Below are 25407 nucleotides of genomic sequence, written 5' to 3' on the forward strand. Positions count from 1 at the left end.
ATCAATGAGAAAGAAACATCATGGATTGGCTGCCTCCTACATGCCACTTACTGGGGACTGAACCCATAACCCAATTCATTGAACTGATAATGGAACAGGTCATGTTTAGGTTCCTGAGTTGACACTCAACCACTGAGCAACACAGGCTGGATTGCATAATTCCTTTATAGGCTGGGTAGTAATCACTAACAAAAGTCATAAAAAGTTCCAACTTAAGTGCATGATCAAGGATGCCACCAAGCAGAGATTACAACATGAAAGTTCTAACACGAAAAATTTGTTTCAATTCTGGCCCTTATAAGAAAGTGGCTCAGTAGTGATTAATTGTCCACCTGTGTATGATGAAGCAACTTTTATACTATTCCTATGAAAGTATTATATTATTCAATTTAACTCAATAGACTCATTCACTAGACTTGTTTTATAAAGTGTTGGTATACCCTATGTGGATTATAAATTCTCCCTTCAAAGAGGCCTCACTCTTCTTCTATACATCATAACTTTTTATAGTGAAATAAAACATATTTTGGTTCAACTTTCGGTCATCAGAAGACTGAACAATCAAGTAATAAAAGTTGTATAAGATATTCTGAGAATAGCGAAGATTCCAACACATGGTTATGGTTAAAGTTAAAGGGAACATTAATTCCTAGTGTTAAAAGAAACAACATTGAAATATTACTTTTAAATGTTCTTTGTGTACAAATCTTCTTTGTCCCAAAAACAGAGGGAAAAACGGTGGCTTACTTGTTTTAACAATTGCCTAGATTGTAATATTGTGATATAAATATCTCAAACATTTGTTAAAATGAGTAACAGAGAATAAAGTTTCTGTTATGTGATATAAATTTATAAAATTATAATCAGCTTCTCATAAACATTATTTTCATTCAAATCACACAAATGCGTATTACATAACTTACTAATCAAAGAGCGACAACTAATAGTTTTTCTTTTCTAACTAAAAATGCCTCCCAATATGTAAATATATTCCAAATAGATTTAAATTCATGGTAACAAAAATAAAATTCTGAAATTTATTATTTGGAGAATACTGACTTTATTTCTTTTCATCTACTCCCTTGTTTAAGAATATAAATTCTTAATGATAAGGAATGTTGTGCTTTCAGAATGTTGCAAAGTAAACTATTTCGTTAAAAATCTTTATAACCGCCAAAACCGGTTTGGCTCAGTGGTAGAGCTTCGGTCTGCGGACTGAAAGATCCCAAGTTCGATTCCGGTCAAGGGCATGTACCTTGGTTGCGGGCATATCCCCGGTAGGGGGTGTACAAGAGGCAGCTGGTTGATGACTCTCTCTCATTGATGTTTCTAGCTCTCTATCTCTCTCCCTTCCTCTCTGTACAAAATCAATAAAATATATTTAAAAAAAAAATCTTTATAATGATCATAAGGGGAAAATTCCCTTATTCCCACTGCCAATTATACTTGATGTGTGCAAAAGAAAAAAAAAAAAATTAGGAAGGGAGGGAGGGAGGGAAGGAGAAAAGGAGGGAGGGAGGAAAACATTGAGAAAAAATATACATTTTGACAAAGATCTGTCTTGTTAGTGAGTTCCTTTTCCCTATCCTAAGATAATCATAACTGGCATCTCTGAAGAAAGTTGAGAAAACTAAAAACTTATATATATATTTTGTAGTAGAGATTTTCAACCCATCCATTCCCTGTTCAACACACACACAAGTGAAAGCCATATGCTGGTTAATAAAGAAGCAGATTTGTTACCGAGCTCACATGTCAAAATGATTACTTATGTTGTTGATACACACACAGAGTATGATTATTATTGGACACCTACTTTTAAAAATAGGCATAAAGGATTTTTATGTGTGTGCAGAGGTGGGGCATCAGTACCGCCTCTTAAAGACAGCCTGCAACCTGTAAAATATCTGGATTATCATAGCAATTCCAACTGTCCTGAGCTGTTGTGACTAATCAAAAAGGCTCCCTTTTAAGCAAATGTGTAGTGTTCCCTGGAGGGATAGCATCATGCCAGCCTGTTGCTTTGAATTTTATGTATTATCTGTCTTCATTATTAAATCATGTGCCCATACGGTTTACATGGTTTCACAACTTCACTATCAAAAGGGAAAAACAAACAAAGGATCATTGCTCAGTGGTCACCACCACTGTTGATACGTAACCAGAGCTACAGAAAAGAATAGTCCTGATCTCATTCAGGTAGTGTGGAGAATTACGACTTTTATGGTAACTAACTGCTCAGAGAGAAGCAGTAATGCACGAAAGCTGACTGTTCATTCTTTTTATAAATACAGATGGTTATTTTTTATTTACATGATCTAATCATATCTGAATCTTTTCTCCCATGCCATTTATTATTCTCTAATACAACAATAAAACTAATCTGTATTAAAGTCATCTGAGTCCAACAAAAAATGAATCGTATGATGCTCTTTTGATTTTGGATAATACTTTATCTTTTCATTTTATCAAAACAATGATTTCTCCAATTTTGCAAAATGTATTTCCCATCGAACTTCACGCTAAACTAATAATACCAAAGTGAGGGATACGTTTCACTAACTAGTGAAGTTCTTCAAACCTAGGGTGCATAGTGAAGCCAGAAGTTGTATTGGGCTTATAGGCTAATTAAAAGCAACAGGCTTGCACTCTGAATAGCTTTTCCACACTCTTTTAACATTTTTTTTTTTAATGCTGATCTAAGCTTAAGATCTTCATTGGTAACTCATTAAAGACTTAGTTACAGTCCAGTGGGTGAGTCCGGAATATAATGATGGAATGTTTTTACAATGTATAGGCTCATAATTAGAGAAACTGTCACAATTGGGGATTAAGGATATACAATGCAGTCTTTGAAAAACTCTATGGAGAGTAAGTGACCCCAAGATGGTGTTATATTTTAAATTTTGCTTACTACCTAAGTCATTTGGGTAGTTGGTTTTTGTGTGTTTGTTTTTAGTTCTAATTCCAAAAGGTATGTTTTATGACTACATTCTCCAAGGATTATGTGTGAACCTTTCTGTCAGGGTCTTTCTACACATTATTTTACTTAATCCTTATACTATAATAAAGTAGGCCTAATTACCCCTTAATAATGAAGGAAACTGTGAAACTGGTTAAGGTCATGTATCTTGAAAGCAATAGAACTGGAATTAAACTCAAAAGCTTGAAATCTTTCTTTCATTCATCAGGACCATGCAAATTAGGATACTAAACATTTTAGATTAGACAATGTTGTAAACTTCAGGGCTTTATGTAAATATTAATTTCTATATATACTAACATTCTCCTCCATTTCCAGTTTCTTAAAACTGCAGAAACTATTCAGTATCAACGTTTGTAACTTACTACTTTTATTGAAGCTTTCTGTTAAACTTTCCCCCCAAAATGGTAATATTTTAAATACAACTATGTGCTTGAAATAGTGCAATTTTGCTAGGATTCTTACCATATATAATCTCCTGTTTTCTTTGGATTATCATCTTTGTTTGTAGATGCAATGTGAATGGTCAGTAATATACAGTAGGTAGGTTTGATAAAGAGACAAGGAAATAAATAACTTTCTGATACAGAATAAAAGGCATCCAATGGTTTGCTGAACATATTAGAGAAACAGTCTATGGAAATAAAATTAAAGACTCAATATTTATAATGTAGCTAGAGAGTTGGTGCATAAAATTCTTACACTGGGGGGGGGGGGGGGGGGCGTGTCCCTCAGCCCGACCTGCACCCTCTTGCAGTCCAAGAGGCCTCGGTCCCTAGTTCAGTTGGACATCCTTGGCACTGCTGTGAAGGTGAGAGAGGCTCCAACCAGCATCACTGTGCTTGCCAGCCATGAGCCCAGCTTCTGGCAGAGCAGTGCTCCCCCTGTGGGAGTGCACTGACCACCATAGGGCAGCTCCTGCATTGAGCATCTGACCCTGGTGGTCAGAATGCATCACAGCAAGCAGTCATTATGCTGTTCAGTCAAATTGCATATTAGCCTTTTATTATATAGGACTAGAGGCACAGTACAAGAAATTCGTGCACAGGGGTGGGGGGTGTCCCTCAGCCCAACCTGCACCCTCTTCAATCTGGGACCCCTTAAGGCAGGCGTCTTCAAACTACGGCCCGTGGGCCACAAGCAGCCCGCAGAGGAGTCTGATCCGGCCCGCCAGGTTTTTTGGGCAGTGAGCGCAGCCGAGGTGTTACAGTAGGAATTAGTAGTTCATATAGTCCGGCCCTCCAGCTCTCTGAGGGACCGTGATCTGGCCCCCACTTTAAAAAGTTTGAGGACCCCTGCCTTAAGGGAATGTTTGATTGCCTGTAGAGGCCCAATCCTACTTGGTTCAGACCTAAAGGAGCAGTCAGACATCCCTCCCACAATCCAGGACTGCTGGCTCCCAAATGTTTGCCTGCATGCCTTCCTGATTGCCCCTAACTGCTTCCACCTGCAAGCCTCATTACCCAATAACCACTCCCCTGATAGCCTGATAAATGCCTAACTGCTCCTCTGCCAGCCTGATTGCCCCTAAATACCCTCCCTGCCAACCTGGTCACCCCTAACTGCCCTCCCCTGCAGGCCTGGTCTTCTCCAACTGCTCTCCCCTGTAGGCCTGGGTACCCCCCAAACTGCCCTTCCCTGCAGGACTGGTTGCCCCCAACTTCCCTCCCCTGCAGGCCTGGTCACCCCTAATTGTCCTCCCCTGTAGGCCTGGTCACCCCTAATTGTCCTCCCCTGCAGGCCTGATCACCCCTAATTGTCCTCCCCTGAAGGCTTGATAGCCCCCAACTGCCCTCCCTTGCAGGCCTGGTCCCTCCCAACTGCCCTCCCCTGCTGGCCATCTTTTAGTGGCTATCTTGTGTCCACATGGGCACAATCATCTTTGATCACATGTAGGCAGGCAGCCAACTTGTGTGTTGGAGTGATGGTCAATTTGCATATTATTCTATTGTTAGATAGGATAGAGAACTGGTACATGGATGGAAGCCAACTGGCTTTGTCCTGAAGGATGTCCTGGATCAGGGTGGGGGTTCCTTAGGGCATAAGGCGGCCTAGGTGAGGTGCCTGTGGTGGTTTACTGGCCAGCCCCCTTTCACCCCTTCCCCCCACCTTGGTGACCCAAGCAAGGCCCTGATATCTGGGACTTATTTATCTTCTATAATTGAAACTTTGTTGCCTTGAGCAGAGCAAAGCCTCCTGCTAATTCTGTGGCCACTCATTTTTGTTGGGATTTATTTATTTTCTATAATTGAAATTTGTAGCCTTGAGCAGAGACCAAGGCAGGCCAGGGAAGGCGGAAAGATTGGCTGCCTCCTTCACTGGGGGCAACTCAAACCTCCTGCTCTCGCCAGCTCTATGGCTGCGGCCATTTTTGTTGGGATTTATTTATTTTCTATAATTGAAACTTTGTAATCTTGAGTGGAGGCAAAGGCAGGCCAAGGCAGATGGAAAGTTTGGCTTCTTCCATTGCCAGGGAAACAGAAGCTTCCTGCCCTCTCCATGATTGCAGCCAACTTGGTTGGGTTAATTTGCCATACTCTCTCCTGATTGGTTGGTGGGCGTGGCTGGTAGGCATGACTGGTGAGTGTAGCGGAGTGGTGGTTAATTTGCATATTACTCTTTTATTAGATAGGATTTCAGCAAAGATGTAAATATGAGGACTTCCAAAATCTGGAATAATAAGAATTTAAATAAGAACAAAAATATAATTATTTTTGGCCACCATAACTAAAGCTTAATGTCCTTTATCATTTTCTTAGGAAGGAATAATTGTAAGCTACTAGAAGAACCCAGTGAATGTCACTGCTATACAGTTCATATATGAATGAAGTTTCCATCATTGCCACTTACAAGATTTTATCATTTTCATAAAAAAATGAAGTAATGAATTACTTTATGAACCTCAAATATAAGTACAAGAGAAGGTTGAGTGAAGCTAGAAAAATAGCATATGATTTCAAAATGAATGTAAAATAGGTAAGATTTAAATGGACAAATCCAGGCAAAAAGCCTCTCTTAGAATATGTGGTCTAAAGAATTACATCAACTCCTGACCAATGTGGCTCAGTTGGATGGGCATAATTCGGTGCACCAAAGGTTGTCTGTTCACTTCTGGTCAAGGCACATGCCTGGGTTTTGGGTTCCATCCCAATTAGAGCCACATTCACTCTTTCCCTCTCCCTTCCTCTCCCTCTCAAAATAAATATAAAATATTTTTTTTAATATATTTTATTGATTTTGTTCAGAGAGGAAGGGAGAGAGATAGAGAGTTAGAAACATTGATGAGAGAGAGTCATCGATCAGCTGTCTCTTGCACACCCCCTACAGGGGATATGCCCGCAACCAAGGTACATGCCCTTGACCGGAATCGAACCCAGGACACCCTTCAGTACCCAAGCCGACGCTCTATCCATTGAGCCAAACCAGTCTCGGCATAAATATAAAATCTTAAAAAATAAAGAACTTTTACATGTAAAGGTATTATAACAATAATATCTTCTAGTCTTTTCTAAAAAGAACATGTAGAACTCAACAATAAAAAATTAAAAATCTGGAAATTATTGAGTATTATTTCTCTAAATAAGATATACATACAAATGACCAATGAGCACAGGAAAGGAAGCTCAACATCATTACGTATTAGAGAAATGCAAATCAAAACTATGAAATACTATTTCATCTAGACTAGGAGGGTTAAAACAAAAAAGGCAGTAAGTGTGGGTGAGGATGTGAAAAAATAAGAACCCTCTTATTGTTGAGACTGCATTACTCTATAACTACTCTGGAAAACAGTTTTGCAGTTCCTCAACTTGCTAAACACAGGGTTATCATGTGATTGAGCAATTCCACTCCTAGGTGTGGAAAAGTAAAAATATGTTCACATAAAGCTTATAAATTAGTTTTTATAATAGCATTATGCAGAATAAAGTTTTAATAATTCATATTTCCATAAACTAATAAATATAATGTGGCATATTCATACAACAGAATATTATTTGGCAATAAAAAAGAATTTGTTGATATATGATATGCATAAATTCTTAAATTATATTAAGTGAAAGAAGCAAGTCACACAAAAATAAGAAAAAATATGATTCTATTTAGGAAAAATGTTCAGAATAGGCAAACTCAAAGAGATATAAAGTAGATTAGTGGTTGCCAGGTATGGGGCTAAGGGGTACTGGGAATGAATAAAAATGGATATGAGGTTTCCTTTGGAGAATTAATGTTTTAAAATTTATTGTGGTGATGATTGTATAGCTGCTCATACACTGAAATCCACTGAACTCTACATTTTAAAATGGTTAGTTTTGTGGTGTTTTTAAAAATATATTTTTATTTATTTCAGAGAGGAAGGGAGAGGGAGAAGGACATAGAAACAACAATGATGAGAAAATCATTGATTGACTTCCTCCTGCATGCCCTCTACTGGGGACTGAGCCCATAACCCAGACATGTGCCCTCACTAGGAATCAACTGTGACCTCTTGGTTTATAGGTTGATGCTCAACCATTGAAACACACTGGTCATGAAATGGTATATTAAATATATCCCAATAAAGCTGTAAAAATTCCATTTATTCATTAAAGTCTTAGTGTATTAGATCCCTTTTTGTAAACCTACATGGTGTGTTAAATATCTTTTCCCTTTATCACAAGAGGACTACACTTTTCAGACTCCTTTATAGGTGTGACTATGAGGCTTAATGTTTTGTGTGTTTTTTAATGAAAATGAAAACAGAAGAAATGTACACTCCTTCCAGGAATATCCATAAAAACTTTCCAAAAGAATTTCCACAGTGCTATTCCAGTCCACAGGAATGGCAATGGCCTCAGAATGACTTTAGAAGCCTGATGACATTAGCCTATGTCTCTGAGTAACTATGATAGCAACAGAATTAACATCCACCCCTGACACACATGCTGACCAGAAACCTTTCTTGGAAGGTTTGGTGAACAGGTTAATATTCTCTGGCGGCCATTATTAATTATGGAATTTACTGTGACTATAGCCTAGCTTATCCTAATACAATGTCCAAAAATGGAGATTAATGTAGGTTACTCAAAGTAGTGTGGGTATGTGTCTCATAACATATATTTTGAAACACACACATAATCAATTTGATCCTAAGTTATCTATTTCCTATTCTAGACACTTGAATTTCATAGAAGTAATTCCTAACACACTGTAACATAAATAAATAAACTACAGTGCTATTTAAGATATCTCATTTCTATAATTGATCATTTTGCTTTAGTTTAAGATTTTCTTTAATTATTGTATTTTACAAGATGTATTTTATGATCAATTGGGTAAGTGCCTTCCTATTATTAATTTCATTTCTACTAGCTTTTTTTCTTGTTTAATATTCAATATATATTTTAGAATATTTGTGTTAAATTTCTACCTAGAAAAGTTCATACTGGTACTATGAATGTATTTGAGTAAAAATCTAAAGAAATTAATTTGGAGATATGTGTCAATTTTGCTGTCTTCAGTCTTTTCATTTAGGAACCTAGTTTATTGCATATTTTCTTTGATAACCCCAGTAAATTTCAGCATTTTCTTCTCATACACCCCATATATTTCTTGATATTTCTTTCTAAGTCACACATTTCAGTACTGTTTTAAATCAAATCAACAGTGAAATGCATGTTACTAAGTTACAAACAGCTGAACTCAAATTGATCTCAATTCTGAGAAAGATTTATTTCCTGATTATATCATTATACTGCTTAAAATAATCATTATCTTATATTTGAATATCTATTTTTCAATATTTTGTTTAGTTGTTTATTATAGTAACTCAAACTTGCAACTTATAAAAAAAGATTCTAGTAATAACAACCATGATGGTATAGACTATTTATGAGTATTCATTTAACTTGTTAATTAATGTAAGAAGAAATAATTCTTTTACTTTCCACTTCTCAAGATATTTCCTTCCAGAGGTATAGTGATATTGTCAAATGTATATGCAAGCATGTTCCTTTAAAATGCTATTTGTAATGGTAATATATCAATGACCTTCAATGTTGAGTCATTATCATATGGTTAGATAAACAAGGGTTCCTTCATATGAAACAATATTATATACTTTTTTTTTAATTTGATGAGAGCATAAAAACATCTACATTTTGAGGTTAAGTCAAGTGAAAGGTAAATTTTACTTCTTACATTATTCCAATTTAAAAAATATATATGTGCATACATAACATGACAGTAGAGAAATCTAACAAACATTAATATTAAGTATATCACGGGGTCATAGGATTAATACATTTTTGCTTTCTAATTTAAATTTCTATGAGGAGACTTACTGTGACAATAAAGTAGATAACCCTGATAATGACAAAGAAATATATGAGACTATGTTCTTGTACCTTACCAGTAAGCTACAACCTTGACTTCAGAGCATTCAAGTCACCACAAACCATAATATGTGTAGATGAAATAAATATAGAAAGTTAATCAAATGCCACTGTGAAAGCCTATTTTTGTACAAAAACACGTATCTATGACTTTTGTACGTACAACCAGCATATTTCTCTTGCAAAACCTTAACTAACATAGCTTATTTAATCAATCTTTCCTATAAGATATTTTTCTCAAAGAAAGACAATTTTCTATATATTTAAAGAAACTCTGCTTTGATGGCAATATAGGGGAAATAAAAATTCAAATCAGATAAAAATGTCTTATTAACAAAATGTAAAGACAAGATTATTTATAATTTATAGAAAGATAAACCCTCATTCTTTCAATATTAATACAAGAGAAAAAAATACTTTCTGAAGTTATTTTCCCCCCAATGCATATGTTGTCCTTGACTTCACCAAACCAATATATCAATTAAAAAGTAGAGAATGAGTAAATTATGTTTTTCAACAGAACTTGCCAAATTTTTTAAAAGCTCATAACATAATGCATAGTCTCTATTTACATGATAAATCAATGAGACTCTTTCTTATTGTATTTCAGTTTTTTAACTGGTCATTAAGGAGTAATTTCCCAATCAGAATGGAGGAAATAAATGCATGAAAAAGTGTAACATGGCTACCTATGTGAAATTATAAATGTAAGAGCAGTCTTACACTGAAAATGAGAGTGAAAATCAATATAAAAAAGAGGAAAACATAAATATTTATATATTATATACCTAAGGATTTTTAAATTAATTCAATCTCAACTATACAACTACCCTTTGCCGCCACAGTCCATCCCATGTCCAAGAAATTAAAAAAAAAAAAAAAAAAACTAACATAGGAACCTAACCCACTCCCCGCCAAATATGCACAATATATAAAATCTGAAGATAAAAAAAAAAAAAGTATTTCTCTCTCAAGGTATACACAAGTCACTTATGAGTATCACTGAAATAAAATTCACATGTAACTTGTTTTGCAAATGTGAAAAAAAAAATGAAGAGTCTTTTTTAAATTGCTAACTGCATGCTGAGTGTGTAAGAAAGGTTTCTAAACCTATTCTTACAAAGGAAAGCTACCAGCCATGCATATTTGTACTTAATCTTATAATATCAGAGACTGCATAGTTAATTTACAACATATATATTTTGAAATTCAATACCACGTGGCCATGGAAGATGGTATTGGGTGTGTTGATAGAAACCTCATATATCATGACCTCAAAGGTTTTGCTGTTTAACATAACTGACCATAAAAATAGTGATGTTACTGAAAATATTACAAATTCCCTAGGCTGGAAAGCGTTATAAACATATCAAGGATCACTAATTTCTAAATATAAGAAAGTTAAGCACAGCTTAGAAGTCAACCTGACTTTTTGCACTTATAAAACATAACTTCATAATAAGAATTATATGGTGAGATATTATGTAGTAAAATATAATTATATTCTTTCTCAAGCTTCACATGTGATTAGAAGTTAAAATATATCTGGGCATTATTTTAAATTACTGACCCATTAAATAGTATTATAACTGTTAAAATAGATTAATTATAAAGTGCATATACATAAAAATGTATAGTATTAAATATATATGCATCTATTGGTTCTTTTGTTCCAACTAAAAACTTTTTATTGTAATTAACTTCCTTGAATATAATAAAAAGTGGGATACCCTGCAAAATCTCTCTCTCTCTCTCTCTCTATATATATATATATATATATATCAACATTATATATATATATATCAACATTATATATATATATAATGTTGATATGCAAAGTGTCCTCTTGGGAGTTCAACCAGGGGACCGGGAGTTAGATCACTTGCTATGATGTGTGCTGACCACCAGTGGGTGGCACAGAATATGGCAAGTGACAAGCAGTGGTGGTGGAGCACTGAGGAAGTGAGGGAAAGAGGTGGTAGGGAGGCAGGTAACCTGATCAGCCCTGATCAGCAGCCAGGTCTAGGAAACCTAACTGTGCAATAATTGGTGCACAGGGCCTCTAGTGAATATATTACCACATAAAACTTTCGCAACTAAAAAATAGGACTATAGGAAAAAAGTAAGCATATGTTGCTTATAGAAAAAAATACTAAAGCCCTATATTCTATACTAGGGGTGTCGAACTCAATCAGAGAAGGGGCCAAAATCTAAAATCAAGCCTAAATCGCGGGCCGAATGGTTTACTGAACAGTCATAAACTGTCATTGTGATGGAAACGCAGCGGAGTGCAGTGATGACAGCGCGGTGCGGGCCACATTGCAAGGCCTGGCGGGACGGATTTGGCACGCGGGCCTTGTGTTTGACACATGTGTTCTATACAAATGTACCATATTGTTTCCCATTACCCAGGGTACTCAAACAATCCTATATGCTATCTTTTCAATAAAGACATTATCTATAAGTACAGTTAAATTAAGATTATATATATATATATATATATATATATATATATATATATTTTTTTTTTTTTTTTTTTTTTTTACCAAAATCACCTTCTCAACTCCCAACCCATGTGGCTTGGGTAGTCACACCCTGACCAGATCTCCTAGCCCAGGTCCCACACTGAACCTTGGCACTACCCTTTCTGCCAGTCAGCATGAGCCCTGATACCCATGTTTATCACTGGATATTGTTCTCCAATCTCACTATTTCCCTTGTTTCCAACCACATGAATAGAACAAAAAACACTTTAACTTCATGTAACCCTACATTAGTTAACATCAAAGAACTGGCCATCTGCTTTCCCTGCTTCTCTTGATTTCTGCCAGGTCTCATTGCATAATAGATAAGGGTTGTATGGCAGCACAGGAAGGGCATACGGTCATGGAAAATGGAAATACAGAGGCACATAAAGACATAGAATATGGACAGATAAACAAAGAGCCGTGGACATTTCCTAATTTCAAAGAATTGTGTGTGTATATATACATGTGGATATACTGATGGATTTTGTTTTTCTGTATAAAATATTGGCATGACTTTCTAGGATGATGGGCAGGTCATTCAACTAATGTAAACATTATTCAGAATTAATTACTTAGCTTGGTTTCTAATTTTATCCATATAAAGATTGTGCAAAAATGCATCATATACTACCATTTATATTTCACTACCACTGACTATTATATACTACAATAGAATCGCTGACAATTATGTATTATAATTACATTTTTATATACTGACATTACATACTAAGCTTTAATATATATCAGTTTAATATTAATTATGTTCAGAGAGTAGTATTAAGAAATTTCTGGCAAAACCTGAATACTGAGGTTTAAGCAGAAGATTTCTTTCTATCCTCAAGGCAAGAATAAGGATAATTATGCATTTTTCCTTATCAAACCTTCAGAGGTTTCCATCTATTTCAAGCTAATTTTAGAGTAGAAAAACCAAATATAAGAAAAATTTACCAAATACCCATGCTATGTTAGAAGCTATACATAGTTTATTATTCTATCCATTCTTAAAATGACTCTGCATGGAATAAGTGTCTATTCTTTTGGATGAAAAGTAGACTTACACATTTTTTTAAGTTTCTGTAAGCTCCTTGAGGGAAGTATTAAGAATATTTTTTGCTCACTGCCATATTTTTAGCAATTAGTACAGCTTTAAAACTCAACGTAGGATTGCTAACTAGTTTATCAAGTAATAGAGTTACAGAGCTAATAGATGGGAGAGCCAGAATATTATCTCAGGTTTGTCAGATTTCCAACTTCAGTCTGTCTGTGTCCAGACCTTAATGGAGGCAGGTTACATGCATTCTGCCTCATCTCTCCCAATGACCGGGAGAGGTGAGATGGGATCCTTTATTGGGAAGAATGACCTTGCTAGAAATTGATCATCTTACTGGCAGTAAGACAAGAGCTCATGAAACCAGGTCCCCTCTGAGTCTCATAATAGCTTGGGTAACATTAGTCAAGTTCCTTTACCACTCAATATTCAATGTTTGTACCATAAATACTTAATGATAAAGATTATAGTAAATATTGTTAAACCCACAAGAATATTGTGGTTAATTGTACCGATATATCCAAATTGTATAGCTATAAAATCCATAATGATCATTATTATTTGCTAAAGAGAAAAAGAATAGAGACTCAGATCATACCCAGAAAAGTAAATTCTCCGTGTACATGAAGGCAAATGAAGCTGGGCCTCACAACTGTAGGTGAGGAGGTGTTGTCAGGGGATGTTTGAGGCGGGGAGGTTCTTCTAGAATTGTGACATCCATTTTAAGCCACTCCTCTATGGTTTTGAGTCAAGTGCTATTTCTTTAAGCCGGGATTAGTAGAGGCTTTAAAAACGCCTCCTGAGTGACCTCAGCACAGGTGAAGGGCTACCACATCCCTCTCTTTATGAGTGAGCTGGTTCTACCCAGATGCTCATGTGAGGCCCTGGGTTCACAAGTCAGAACTGGAACCACAACGGAGGCGCCTCCTGTAGAAGGTACACAACACTGACTTGAATTTTCTCTGGTGCAAGTTTTAGAACACCTAACCATGGCAATAAGAATAAAGTGTATAATTTGAAATCTTCCATGTTGTTTAGGTTTATATGATTTAAAAATATATATATATAATAGAAAGTATAATAGTTCATGTAAAATGGAAAGGATTGCTTAACTTTTTAGCCTAAAATATTTGATATACCAGGTCAATTTTTAATGTGCCCAACTAGGGGTGTTAAGATATTTCTCAGAGTTACCTAGAGATTGTGTGTGTGTGTGTGTGTGTGTGTGTGTGTGTGTGTGTTCAGTACAGGTCCCAATCCAAGAACCAAGATCTACACATAGCTCAGCCTCGTTTGGGACCCAGTGATATACATAGGTGTCTATTTGTGGAGAACAGAAACGTCAATAAAAACAGTCTTTCATACAATGTCTACTTCTGCTATTTTTAATCTACCTGCTCAAACGAGTGTAATTTTAGACTGACTTTTAAAAAATAAATAAACTTGTGTGTATGTGTGTGTGTGTGTGTGTGTGTGTGTGTGTGTATTTCCTCTGAACATCAACAACAAATTGAATAGATCTCATGTTAAAATAATTTCTCAGCTCATTCCTGGTTTTTACAATTTACTAGAACCAAAACTGAAGAGACAGATAGTGTATGAAAGCAGTGAACATGTTCAACCATTTAATATTCATCACGCACTATGCTAGATTCACATATGCTACTTATTTAATCCTCAAAAGAACTATCTGAGTGAGGCATTTTTATAACATAAAATCCCTAACTAGAATCATCTTGAGATATATAATGAGAAAAGCATTTGTTTAAAGTGACAATTATTTGTCCCATATGACAAATGCCACATGTGCCCAAGATTGTGAATGTTTAAGTACTGCACCAATATATGAATTAAAGAAATACTACTTCAAAATTTTTGACAAAATTTATTTATATTATGTATGGTTATATAATTTTACTTTCTTTTTATTAAAAGAGCACTACCTTATATTATAGGTATTGGTTACATATAATTGTTAAATCAGGGGAACTTTGGAGGAAACTTTTATCCTTTCTTAAAATGACAGCAGAATGCAATTCCATTTGAAACTTAGGACATGAGCCAAATGTGGAACTTCATCATTCATGAACTACAGCTGATTTCATAATCAATTAAAAACTAAAAGTGAGTGAAAGAGGCTGAAAATTCATTTCAGCTGCTTGATAGATTATAATATGCTGAGAACTCCTAAGCACTGGCGAATATAACTGTGTCCCCTTTTCTTTGCTATAATTGCCATTAACATATGAAATAGTGTCTGCACTACACCATTTTTATCTTAGTGCAAAAGGAAGGGTAATTAGTAGGAAACTTTAAATTGTGAGAAAGGAACATACATATAGACTTTAACTTGACAGGGCTTGTTGAGATTCAGTGAACATTATATACTAAGTTGTACAGAAACTGTCTTGCTTACCTATGGAATATTTATATGTTTTATAAAATGCCCAAAGGTATGTAATTATTTACATATTTCTGTTATCAATACAAAGATGTTTAAATGAACAAGTGTATTATTTTTATGAGTATATTAGCACGTTTCTGTAAAATTACTCTTCTGCATATGTTCACATTATTTTAATGTTGTTTTCCCACCCTATTTTGCATTGAAAGTTATATGACAAAAACAATTTTCCTTTAATGAAAAGTTTAGTTTTTTTTGTTCTGTGTACTAAAAATTAAGCAGAGTAGTAAACACTAACAAACAAATGATTACTTAGTTTGAGAAATCAGATTTTGGGGGGTGTTTTCTTTCAAATGCAAATACTATATTAAAAATTATTTTGATTATAAAAATATGTAAACCAAAAAATTCGCAATAAGTGATGTAGTTAATGAGTCAGCTAATTCTCCCTGGGTGTGGTAAAAATAAAGACTAAACCATGCAAAGCTGTTTTTTAAGCATATATACATTCTAAAAAGTACCTTAAGAAATAAAATTCTAACTCATATTTATTGCAGCTTAAGTCACAATTGTGACCTTTTACTCTTCTATTAATATATGTAGGCAAAAGCTGCTAAATCTTAGAGCAAAGATGTAAAGGAAAGAAACTAGTATGAATAACTGAGGCAACATTAAGAATCACACAAAGAAACTAATTAAAGTGCTTACCATGGGCTATGGGTGCTAAGAGCATCGTGAAGAGCAGTAGCTGTGATGGCCACATGGTTGTGAAGTCAGGCATGAGTGCCTCAAAAGTGAGTGTTTCCCACGAGAGTCACAATGAGTGTTTCTGGTTCCTCTTCCGTATTCCAAGACCGATGATTAAAAAAAAAAGAAAAAGTAAAAACCCAAAAAGAAATAGTCCTCAAAACAGAAACACCAATATCCCAAATTCGAATCCTGCAAACAAGAAAAAAAAAATGTTATCAAATATAGGTTTTCTTAACTCTTTAAAAGTTTATTCCCTGACTAAAATATCTCTTATACCTCCTAATTTCATTTTAATGAGTACAGGATCCATATATAAAAATGAGTAACCTAAAGGAAAATGTTTATGCATGTATTATCAGTATTTAATCTCTACACCTCAAAGGAACTGAAATGAATAATGCAGTATTACTGGAAAAATAATATAAATATAGTATGTTATTTTTATAATAATTAACTAAATTTGGCACTTACTATGCATGAAATATTTTCCAGAAATACAATTTTTATTAACTTTACTATAAAAATTTATTATCATTGCTGTGAGATTGAAATAAAAAGTTAAGTGTATAAGTTTTACTTTCATTTTAGTCCCTAATATTCATTTAGAAATCATTCTACATGTTACCTACATTGTTATCCTAAGCATATTTGTAAGTAAACCTGTGAAGATCATAGATTTTTATAAATTAATTATGCTCAAAGATAATTAATTCTTTCAACAGAGTTTTATAAAGTACCCACTAAACTACAAAGCACTGGACTAGGAAAACATAATACAATACTGAATAAAACATGCTATTTATTTTCTAGGATCTTACTGCTTAAGATGAATAATCTTGCTTAAAAGAGTTAAATACATTTATGGCAGACATTTAAAAAGTCATGTTAGTGAATCAAACTGATATAGCTGCTTCAGCTTATGTATGCACAGATTATCTTATAGAGCAAAAATATGAAGGGAACATGACCCACATTTTGATGATTCTGTCTTTCATGCACCTTTAAAATTGATCAATGTCCAAAATTTACAGGGAACTCATACAACTTAACAAAAGGAAGATAAAGGATAAAATAAAAAATGGGAAAAGGACCTAAATAGACACTTGTCGAAAGAGGATATAGAGAAGGCTGAGAGACATATGAAAACATGCTCTAAGTCACAATGAGTTACCATCTCACACGTGTCAGAATGGCTATCATCAACAAATCAACAATTGACAAGTGCTGGTGAGGATGTGGAGAAGAAACCCTGGTGCACTGCTAGTGGGAATGCAGACTGGTGCAGCCACTGTGAAAAACAGTATGGAGTTTCCTTAAGAAGTTAAAAATGGAACTCCCGTTTTACCCAGTGATCCCACTTCGAGGAATATATCCCTAGAAATCAGAAACACCAATCAGAAAGGATATATGCTCCCCTATATTCATAGCAGCACAATTTAACACAGCTAGGATTTGAAAATAGCCTAAGTGCCTATCGGAAGATGAGTAGATTAGAAAACTGTGGAATACTATGCTGCTGTAAAAAAGAAGGAACTCTTTATCATTTGCAACAGCATGGGTGGATCTGGAGAGCATTATGCTAAGAGAAATATGCCAGTAGACAAAGATAAATATCATAGGATCTCACTCAAATATGGAATATAATGAACAACATAATCTGATGAACAAAAATAGATCCAGAGATAAGGTAACACTGAGTAGACTGTCCAACCTCAGAGAGAAGGCAGGGGAGGAGGATGTAGAGAAAACCAAAGGACTTGTTTGCATGCATATTAGCATAACCAAGGGACACAGACACGGGGTTGATGGGGGCGTCTCCTGGGGGATGGGAATCACGGGGGGGGGGGGGGGGGGGGAGTTGTCAATCAGAGAAAAAGGAAACATGTAATACTTTAAACAATAAAAAAAAATGATGAATTAATAAAAGCTTCATCTCTCTCTTTCTCTCTCTCTCTCTCTCTCTCTCTCACTGTATTCTGATGATTAATATATATGTAATATAATTTCATATTTGAGTATGTATTTTTTTTCTGGGAATGAGCATTCAAAATAGCAATAGCTTACTGAAGATTGTATTATAATCCTCATTTTACCAAAATAAATTCCAAAATAGTCTGAAGTATTTGCCTTGGTTATAAGTCAAAATAACATGGATTTATCTGAATTTTGGGCACTATTACTTATAGCATGATAAAGATAACCTTGGGCTAGTCATTTAAGCTCTCGAGGCCTTGGATTCCTATCAGTTAGTAGGAGAAAGAGTCAATTCTTCACAATTATGGTTATAAGAACATTAAATGAACTATAACTTGTATCTTTTAATTATCTGAAATGCATTAAAATATATATTGTCCAGAAGAGTGTCTGGCATGTAATAAGAGCTTTATGTCTTTCACTAGAAGCCTGTTGCATGAAGATTCCTGCTAGAAAGGGCTTTCCTTTCCCTGGCTGCCAGCACCGCCTTTCCACTCAGGCCCTGGAACCTCCTCTTTTATCTCTGGCCCCACCTTCCCACACAGCTCAGAAGCCCTGAGAGACTGGAGGTGGGGTAGAATGCCTGTGTCCTGCCCCCTTCACTTGGCACCTGTGTATGCACATTAACCACCATCTTCGTTTGATTAATTTGCATATCACTCCTGATTGGCCGATGGTGTAGCAGAGGTAAGGTCAATTTATATGTTTGTCTATTATTAGGTAAGATTAGTTTCACGTTTATCCTTTTACCGTGGCTGTGTAAGAAGCAAGATTATTTAGCTATTAATATTTCCTGAGTCACTAGTGTATAGATGGATGCCAAGAATACTACATTTGGACACAACGCATACAAATTTTATGCTTAATCTCACATAGACTATAAAACAAAATGAAGCTTATAATAGACAATCTCATAGTATTTTCCTCTTACAAATAGGAAAAGCACTGACAGGGGGAAATGTGGTTCAGATAAAACAGAAACCATGGAAAGGAATCATGAGCAACATTTTCATTTCATTTTTATTTATTCATACTTTGAGTTCCAAAAAACATTCAAAACTTGTCATAAGTGTATAATTCTTTTCTAAAATGAATTTTAAAAGAAATTGCTAATTTATTTTGTTCAAAATCATTTTTTTAAATATTTTTTATTGATTTCAGAGAGGAAGGGAGAGGGGAGAAAGAGATAGAAACATCAATGATGAGAGAGAATAACTGATTGGCTGCCTACTGGGGATAGAGCCAACAGCCTGAGCATTTATCCAAGAACCTTTCATTTCTCAAGCCCGTGCTCTATTCATTGAGACAAACAAGTTAGGGCTCAAAATCAATTTTTGAAAAGAGTCCAGAGGCATGGATGCATGTAAAAAATTAATAGACATGAGGCAGGGGTGTGGAAGAGGGAGCAGGGAAAGATTAGGAGGAACAGGGAGAGATTAGCCAAAGAACATATATGCATAGCCCATAGACACAGATAATAGTGTGGTGAAGGCCTGGTTTAGGGCAGGGGCTGGGTGGAAGGGGTGAAAAGTGGGGGACATGGGGACATGTGTAATAATGTCAACAAATTAAATAAATAAATAAAATGAAAATGAAATTATATTAATGAATATGCATGAGATAATTAATGGATATCTTAAAAAGAATACATAAGTTGATTGACAGATCAACAAGCAAACAATACACTATATACTCAACATTCAGTTATTGTTGCTACTTTTCCTATGGCCACTGGGTTTATGATTGTCAAAAATTGATATCAGTGAATGTGTGTAACCACATAGACCCATACAAAAAACCATATATAAATAAGAGGAATACATATAGAATAATTTAGCTACAAGAAAAAATATACATGGTTAGCTATTCACGTAAATTATTTATCTATTATTTCAAAAATATATATTTAATTTCTTCAAAATGCAAATAAAGTAGAAAACGTTTTCTCACAACTCATACTATAGTATAAAACACAGGAAATGAAGTTACATAAAGAGGAGAAAAATTAACATTTCTTTAGTCACATGAAGAATAAAATAATTAATATTTCTTTAGCTTTTTATGCCAACCAATGTTCTAGAAATTAAATAATTTTCTGATTTAATTCTCCATAGAAATTAAACCTGCTACCTTTCAACTAACTGAGCATCATCCCATAGAAATGGGCTCCATAGAAATCTTTAAAGCAGATAATACTCCAATACTTACTGAGGAAGAAAATCAGACTTGTTACTCAGTAAGAATTTCAAACCAAGTATCTGAATTCAACATCAGTGCTCTTTCCTCTCTATAATAGAAATAAACAAGAAACTGTATCACAGTAATAGGTTTATTAATTGTACAAAAGAAGGAGACAATGTGGCAAGTTTCCGAGGTAGACTTAGGCCTTGCTTAAATAGGTTACTTGATTCTGAAAAGTGGAGAACCTTGACCAGTCCAAGAGTAGAGGAGACAGAGACAGAGAGAGGGAGAGAGGGAGGGAGGGAGGGAGGAGGGAGGGAGGGAGGGAGGGAGGGAGGAGAGAGAGAGAGAGAGAGAGAGAGAGAGAGAGAGAGAGAGAGAGAAAAGACAGGTTTAAAAAATCTAATTACACATTATACCCTTTGGAGGTTTAGGGAAAATTATTTCCATAGTAAAATATGATTATTGCTACTGTGAAGTCTGGCTTTAGTGAAAACCGAAATAGAATATTTTATAAGCTACTATATATTTTAATATTGATAAAGCCATGGGAAACAGTTATTTTATGAAAAGAATAAAAATTATAGGTCTATTATCTATAATAATGGTTATTTTAGGATATTGCAGCAGGGCATAAAGGCACTTCTACTATGATATTTTACATTTGATTTAGGCATAGGGATTTGTTTTCATGATTACTGTGTAAACAGAGGTGGGGAAAGGAGTTTAGAGGAGCAGAAGCTATTATTTGAGAAGGGTGACACATTTTCACCTCCTACCTATATACCTCTCAGGCACCACCACAAAATAATGTGCTGATCTGGGTGTATGTATAATGAAATCCCATCAATTCAACTATAGGAATTTTAATAGATCAATGAAAAGACAAGACTGCCCATAATCTACAGAAAGATTCCCCCCTGAATACTAACATCAAAAACAAAATAAGAAAATTTTCTGGAATGATTTTGTCCCCAATTTATGTGTTGTCATTTACTTTATCAAACTAATCAGTATTCATGCAAAAGGGATTTTCATTCAACTCACTTCTAAAATATAGCTCTTCAAAAACACAAAGAGAAAAACCACCAAGAAAAGGCATTAGAGACTCATTTTGTTACAACTGACAAGATAATTACTTGTTAGGGGCAGAACTGGAATAAGGGGGACCAGCTATAGTCATAAGAAATAATAATCATGCTCTGTGAGATATTAATCATGCTCTGCTAACCACGGCTGTTACGCTCTCGTTAGAGAAAGCACATTCTAACCTGGCTGGAGTTGTATGCTTTGGGATATGGGAGCTAACATCAGAATGCAGTCCATTCTCCTGTCCCAAGACCTGTCTGCCCATCATCATGGAAAGATGAACAAACTCGTTGCTAAAACATTGTTTCCAGAGGCAGCGGCCCTTTGGGACCCCAGCCCACATTGCCTGTAATCTGTAACCTTTATAGCTTGCCTACTTCTCCAGGCCTGTAATTCCTACTATTCCATGTAATCTTTTTCCTTCCCACCTCCTAGGCAGCTGGCTTGGGGGAGGAGCAAGAGCAGATTTCATGCATGACCTGCTGCCCTCCCCTACTGACGGCATGATTGGAATAAACACTCATAGATGATTCAACTCTGTCTCTGTTTAATTTGCTCAAGTAGTGATAGGGAGCCCAGACCCATTGGTTGTCCAGTTTCATAGTCATAAAAAAAGACTTACTAAAGAGAGAAAGCATTTAACAAGTCAATTTCAAAAAAAAAAAAAGAAGAAGAAGAATTTCCACCTCCAAGAAATATGTGTTGGCCTTCTCTCTGTCCAAAGCTCTGTGCTAACTCTATGGGACAAAATGGGGAGTGTGGGGCTATGATTCTAAAATGTGTTCACCGTTTTAAAGCAGCTCTCAGTGAAATATGAAAGCAAAAGGTATATTTACCAATAAATTACACTGCTGTGCAAAATGTGCTGTGTGTTATGCTGACGTGTTTTAGAAACACAAAGTAAAAAAAATGGTCAGAGTTTCTTTTGTGCAAAACAGCAAGGGATTTTAAATCAGGCTGACCCGTGGTGCCGAGTAGGCATACCTCTCTAAATCTCAGTTTCTTTAACAATAAGGCAGAAAACAATATGCAGCTTGTAGGCTGATTTTGAGGATTAGCGATAACATACTTTATTGCCTGGTGTAGAGATTGTCACATGAATGCACATGTCTGTCTTTCACCATCTTTGTTTCCATTATTGATTCAAAATGTGGGATAGACTTGAGGTCCCACTCACCCCCTCACTTACTTGGGAACTAAAACGGGTGACTAGATATGTACACTCTCCCTGAGAATTCTCTAGATGAAAAATTCATATTAAATGTGAGGTTTCTGAAACGGTTTTTAGTATGACCCTTTTGTTTAAAAGATACTTCGTTACTTATGCTAATAATTTCCATTAAAAAACAGGTTAATGTTTTTAAAAATTATTCTCAAAAGATGACATTTCTACATCTTATCAAAAGTCATCACAATATGTCAATTGGTTTTAGCTGTTATCCTGAGCAAAGCTTAGAAAGATAAGATTTGTAGTATAGTCCTTGATTAGGACCTTGGAGTTTATATCCTCAAACCAAACTACCTAACTTCACTATTCTTCACAAATATTCAAAATTAAAAAGTAAGGTTAATTAAGCTATCCTGTTTTACGTCATTTATATTTAAGATAATTATGAAGCTGTTCGATGAGTCAAATTCACTAATTAATTTTTCCCAAAAAACAAACAATAAACAAACAAGAAACACATTAAAGACTTACATTAGAAGTGGTTATAAATATTACACAATATATCATCTGTATTCTACCAGTGATTTTTGTGTATCTTGAAATTAGAACAATTTTAAATTGCATTCATTAACAAAGCAAGTATTTATCACAATCATTCCCATACATTAGCTTTTTAGTGATATAAAATTGACAGATAGTAACTCATGAAGTTGCAAATAGATTTATGTAGATATTACATTTATCATTCATCACTACCTTAACAAGTAAAGCAAATATCTGTTATCATGACAGAGAATCTAGTAATTATGATTTATGTGAACACAGCTCACTACATTTATAAATAAGACCCATCCAGAGTAACCAAAAAGAGCCAAGTGCTTCTGACAAATATTTAATAACAATGGAAATATATTTTAAGTATAGTAATTAGGCATGGATGTTTAAATCAGGGGATTTTAATGTCCATTATTCAAATTGAAGATTGCTATATTTCCATGATTTACATGTGCACAGTAATAAGCACTTGTACTGCAATGCTTCATTGTCTAGGCGCTGGGAAATGAAGGACATATTTTGTCACAAAAATGTCTTTCCAAAGCAGTTCTATATGGATTACTCCTTCTGATCTTGTGGGAGATCTATAATATATTATCTCTTAGGGAAAAATGAGAAAAATTAGATAACTATAATACAACTTTCTCCCATCCCCATGCTATAATATTTCAAAATATTTGGTGTGATGATCACCAGGTAGAGAAAAACAAAATGCGCTTTAAACAAGTTTAGATGGAGTAAAACATATAATTTTTTAAAAATGTTAGCTATAATTGACAATGTCTGAAACCCAGAAAAGTACCTTTGCTTTAAGGTTTTCTTATTGTTTTCTAAAATAATTTGAATTAATCATTTAATTAATAATTTGAATTGAGGACACTTGAGTACACTATGGAAGTATACTATGAAATTAAAAGTATACTATTATTTTGGGTCCTACTACTGATCATGCCATTTAAAAAATAAACACATTTTTCTTAACATTTTGACTCTAAAAAATAAAGCTTATTATTTAAGTAAGCTTATTAAAGTTTCTTAGTACGATAACATTCAAGTCCTTTCCTTTCAATATTTATGGATTTAAAGTAAATTATATTACCTATTGAGTCTACTAGCAGTGAGTAGGTAAATATTTTAGCAATGAATCCTTTTTTTAAATAGAGGAAGATACCTTTAAAGATTCACTATAGAGGATAAATTCTCAATCATCGTGTTTAATATTTTCAAGAAATGCTAAATTCAAAACCCACATGTGTTTCTGTGGTACAGTGTCCCAAGAGATCATTATCTAATACACACAATGTAAACTGGTCTTAGATGGTATCTGAGATTCTTATGGCATAATGGAATAGAAGGAAATGGAAGAGGAGAAAAGATAATATAGGAAATACAAATAATAAAAATCCAAATAGGATAAAGAGTAGAGTTTAAAGAAATAGATTAAATGACACAACTTGGAAGATCTGGAAAACCTTCAAAGAAAGAATTATTGATAATTGTGACAGAATTTGAAGAATGAACATGATTTTGCTAATCTGTACTTGAAGGAGGAAAATTGTGGGTTAAGGATTTTTATTAAGAAAGATGAAGAACTGATAAAAAGCAGGCCCTATTACAGAAATGGAATAGGCTTGTCAGGTCTACTGAGTAAGAAACAGCAAATGATCCATTGGGGCTGAATAAAAAGGATTTTGAAGGCTATATACAAAGAAATCTGAATTCAAGTAGATTAGTTTCAAACCTTGCAATTTGAAACATTTAAATAATATTTTATAATATTTAAAGGCAAAAATCAATACAAGTAATGTCTTTTAAGATTTAGGATACATATTTATAGTGAGTATATTCCAAAGATTTTTATAACCATTTAAATTTCTCTAAATACTTGAACATTTTTTTCTTAATTTAATTTGTGTAAATTATCTTTGGCTTGAAATAAGAGCCTGGGTTAATAGAGGAATTATATTAAATAGAGGTATTAAATAAACCATTTAATTAATAAACTAAGGATATTTAGCTAGTACCTAATGTGATACCACACAAACACAAAAATAAAATAATAACAATAATGCAGGCTTTGTATTTTCATAATATGATAATTTTGTCAGGGTTCCAAACTTGTATAACACTGTTTAACAGCTATTATGCTATTTGAGATAAAATATTGATTCCAGAGAATTATTAACACTTATAGATACAATGGTATTGTTATCCATTTGGCAGTGTGTTACTAACAAATTACAGACTATAATTGGACTACTTATCTGTACAGATATATATTTTATAATATATTCAAGTCAAATACAATCTGGAAGATATTTCATATATACTAAGTATGCATTTGCCCTGTCCTAGA

The 25407-nt window shown here is 34.4% G+C and overlaps 1 protein-coding gene across 17 annotated transcripts in view; it reads right to left on the reverse strand.

Moving 5' to 3' along the window:
* The window catches only part of ADGRL3 (adhesion G protein-coupled receptor L3), a 762953-nt gene that overhangs the window by 485841 nt on the left and 251705 nt on the right, over positions 1-25407 (reverse strand). For all 17 annotated transcript variants that reach the window (XM_045572137.1, XM_036415171.2, XM_045572109.1 and 14 more), the window contains exon 3: positions 16043-16273. In XM_045572137.1, coding sequence (XP_045428093.1) covers positions 16043-16115 — 73 coding nt within the window. In that variant the 5' untranslated portion in view covers positions 16116-16273. The remainder of the gene's footprint in view (positions 1-16042; positions 16274-25407) is intronic.

This window comes from Pipistrellus kuhlii, unplaced genomic scaffold (assembly GCF_014108245.1).
Source record: "Pipistrellus kuhlii isolate mPipKuh1 unplaced genomic scaffold, mPipKuh1.p scaffold_m20_p_1, whole genome shotgun sequence".
NCBI lineage: Eukaryota > Metazoa > Chordata > Mammalia > Chiroptera > Vespertilionidae > Pipistrellus > Pipistrellus kuhlii.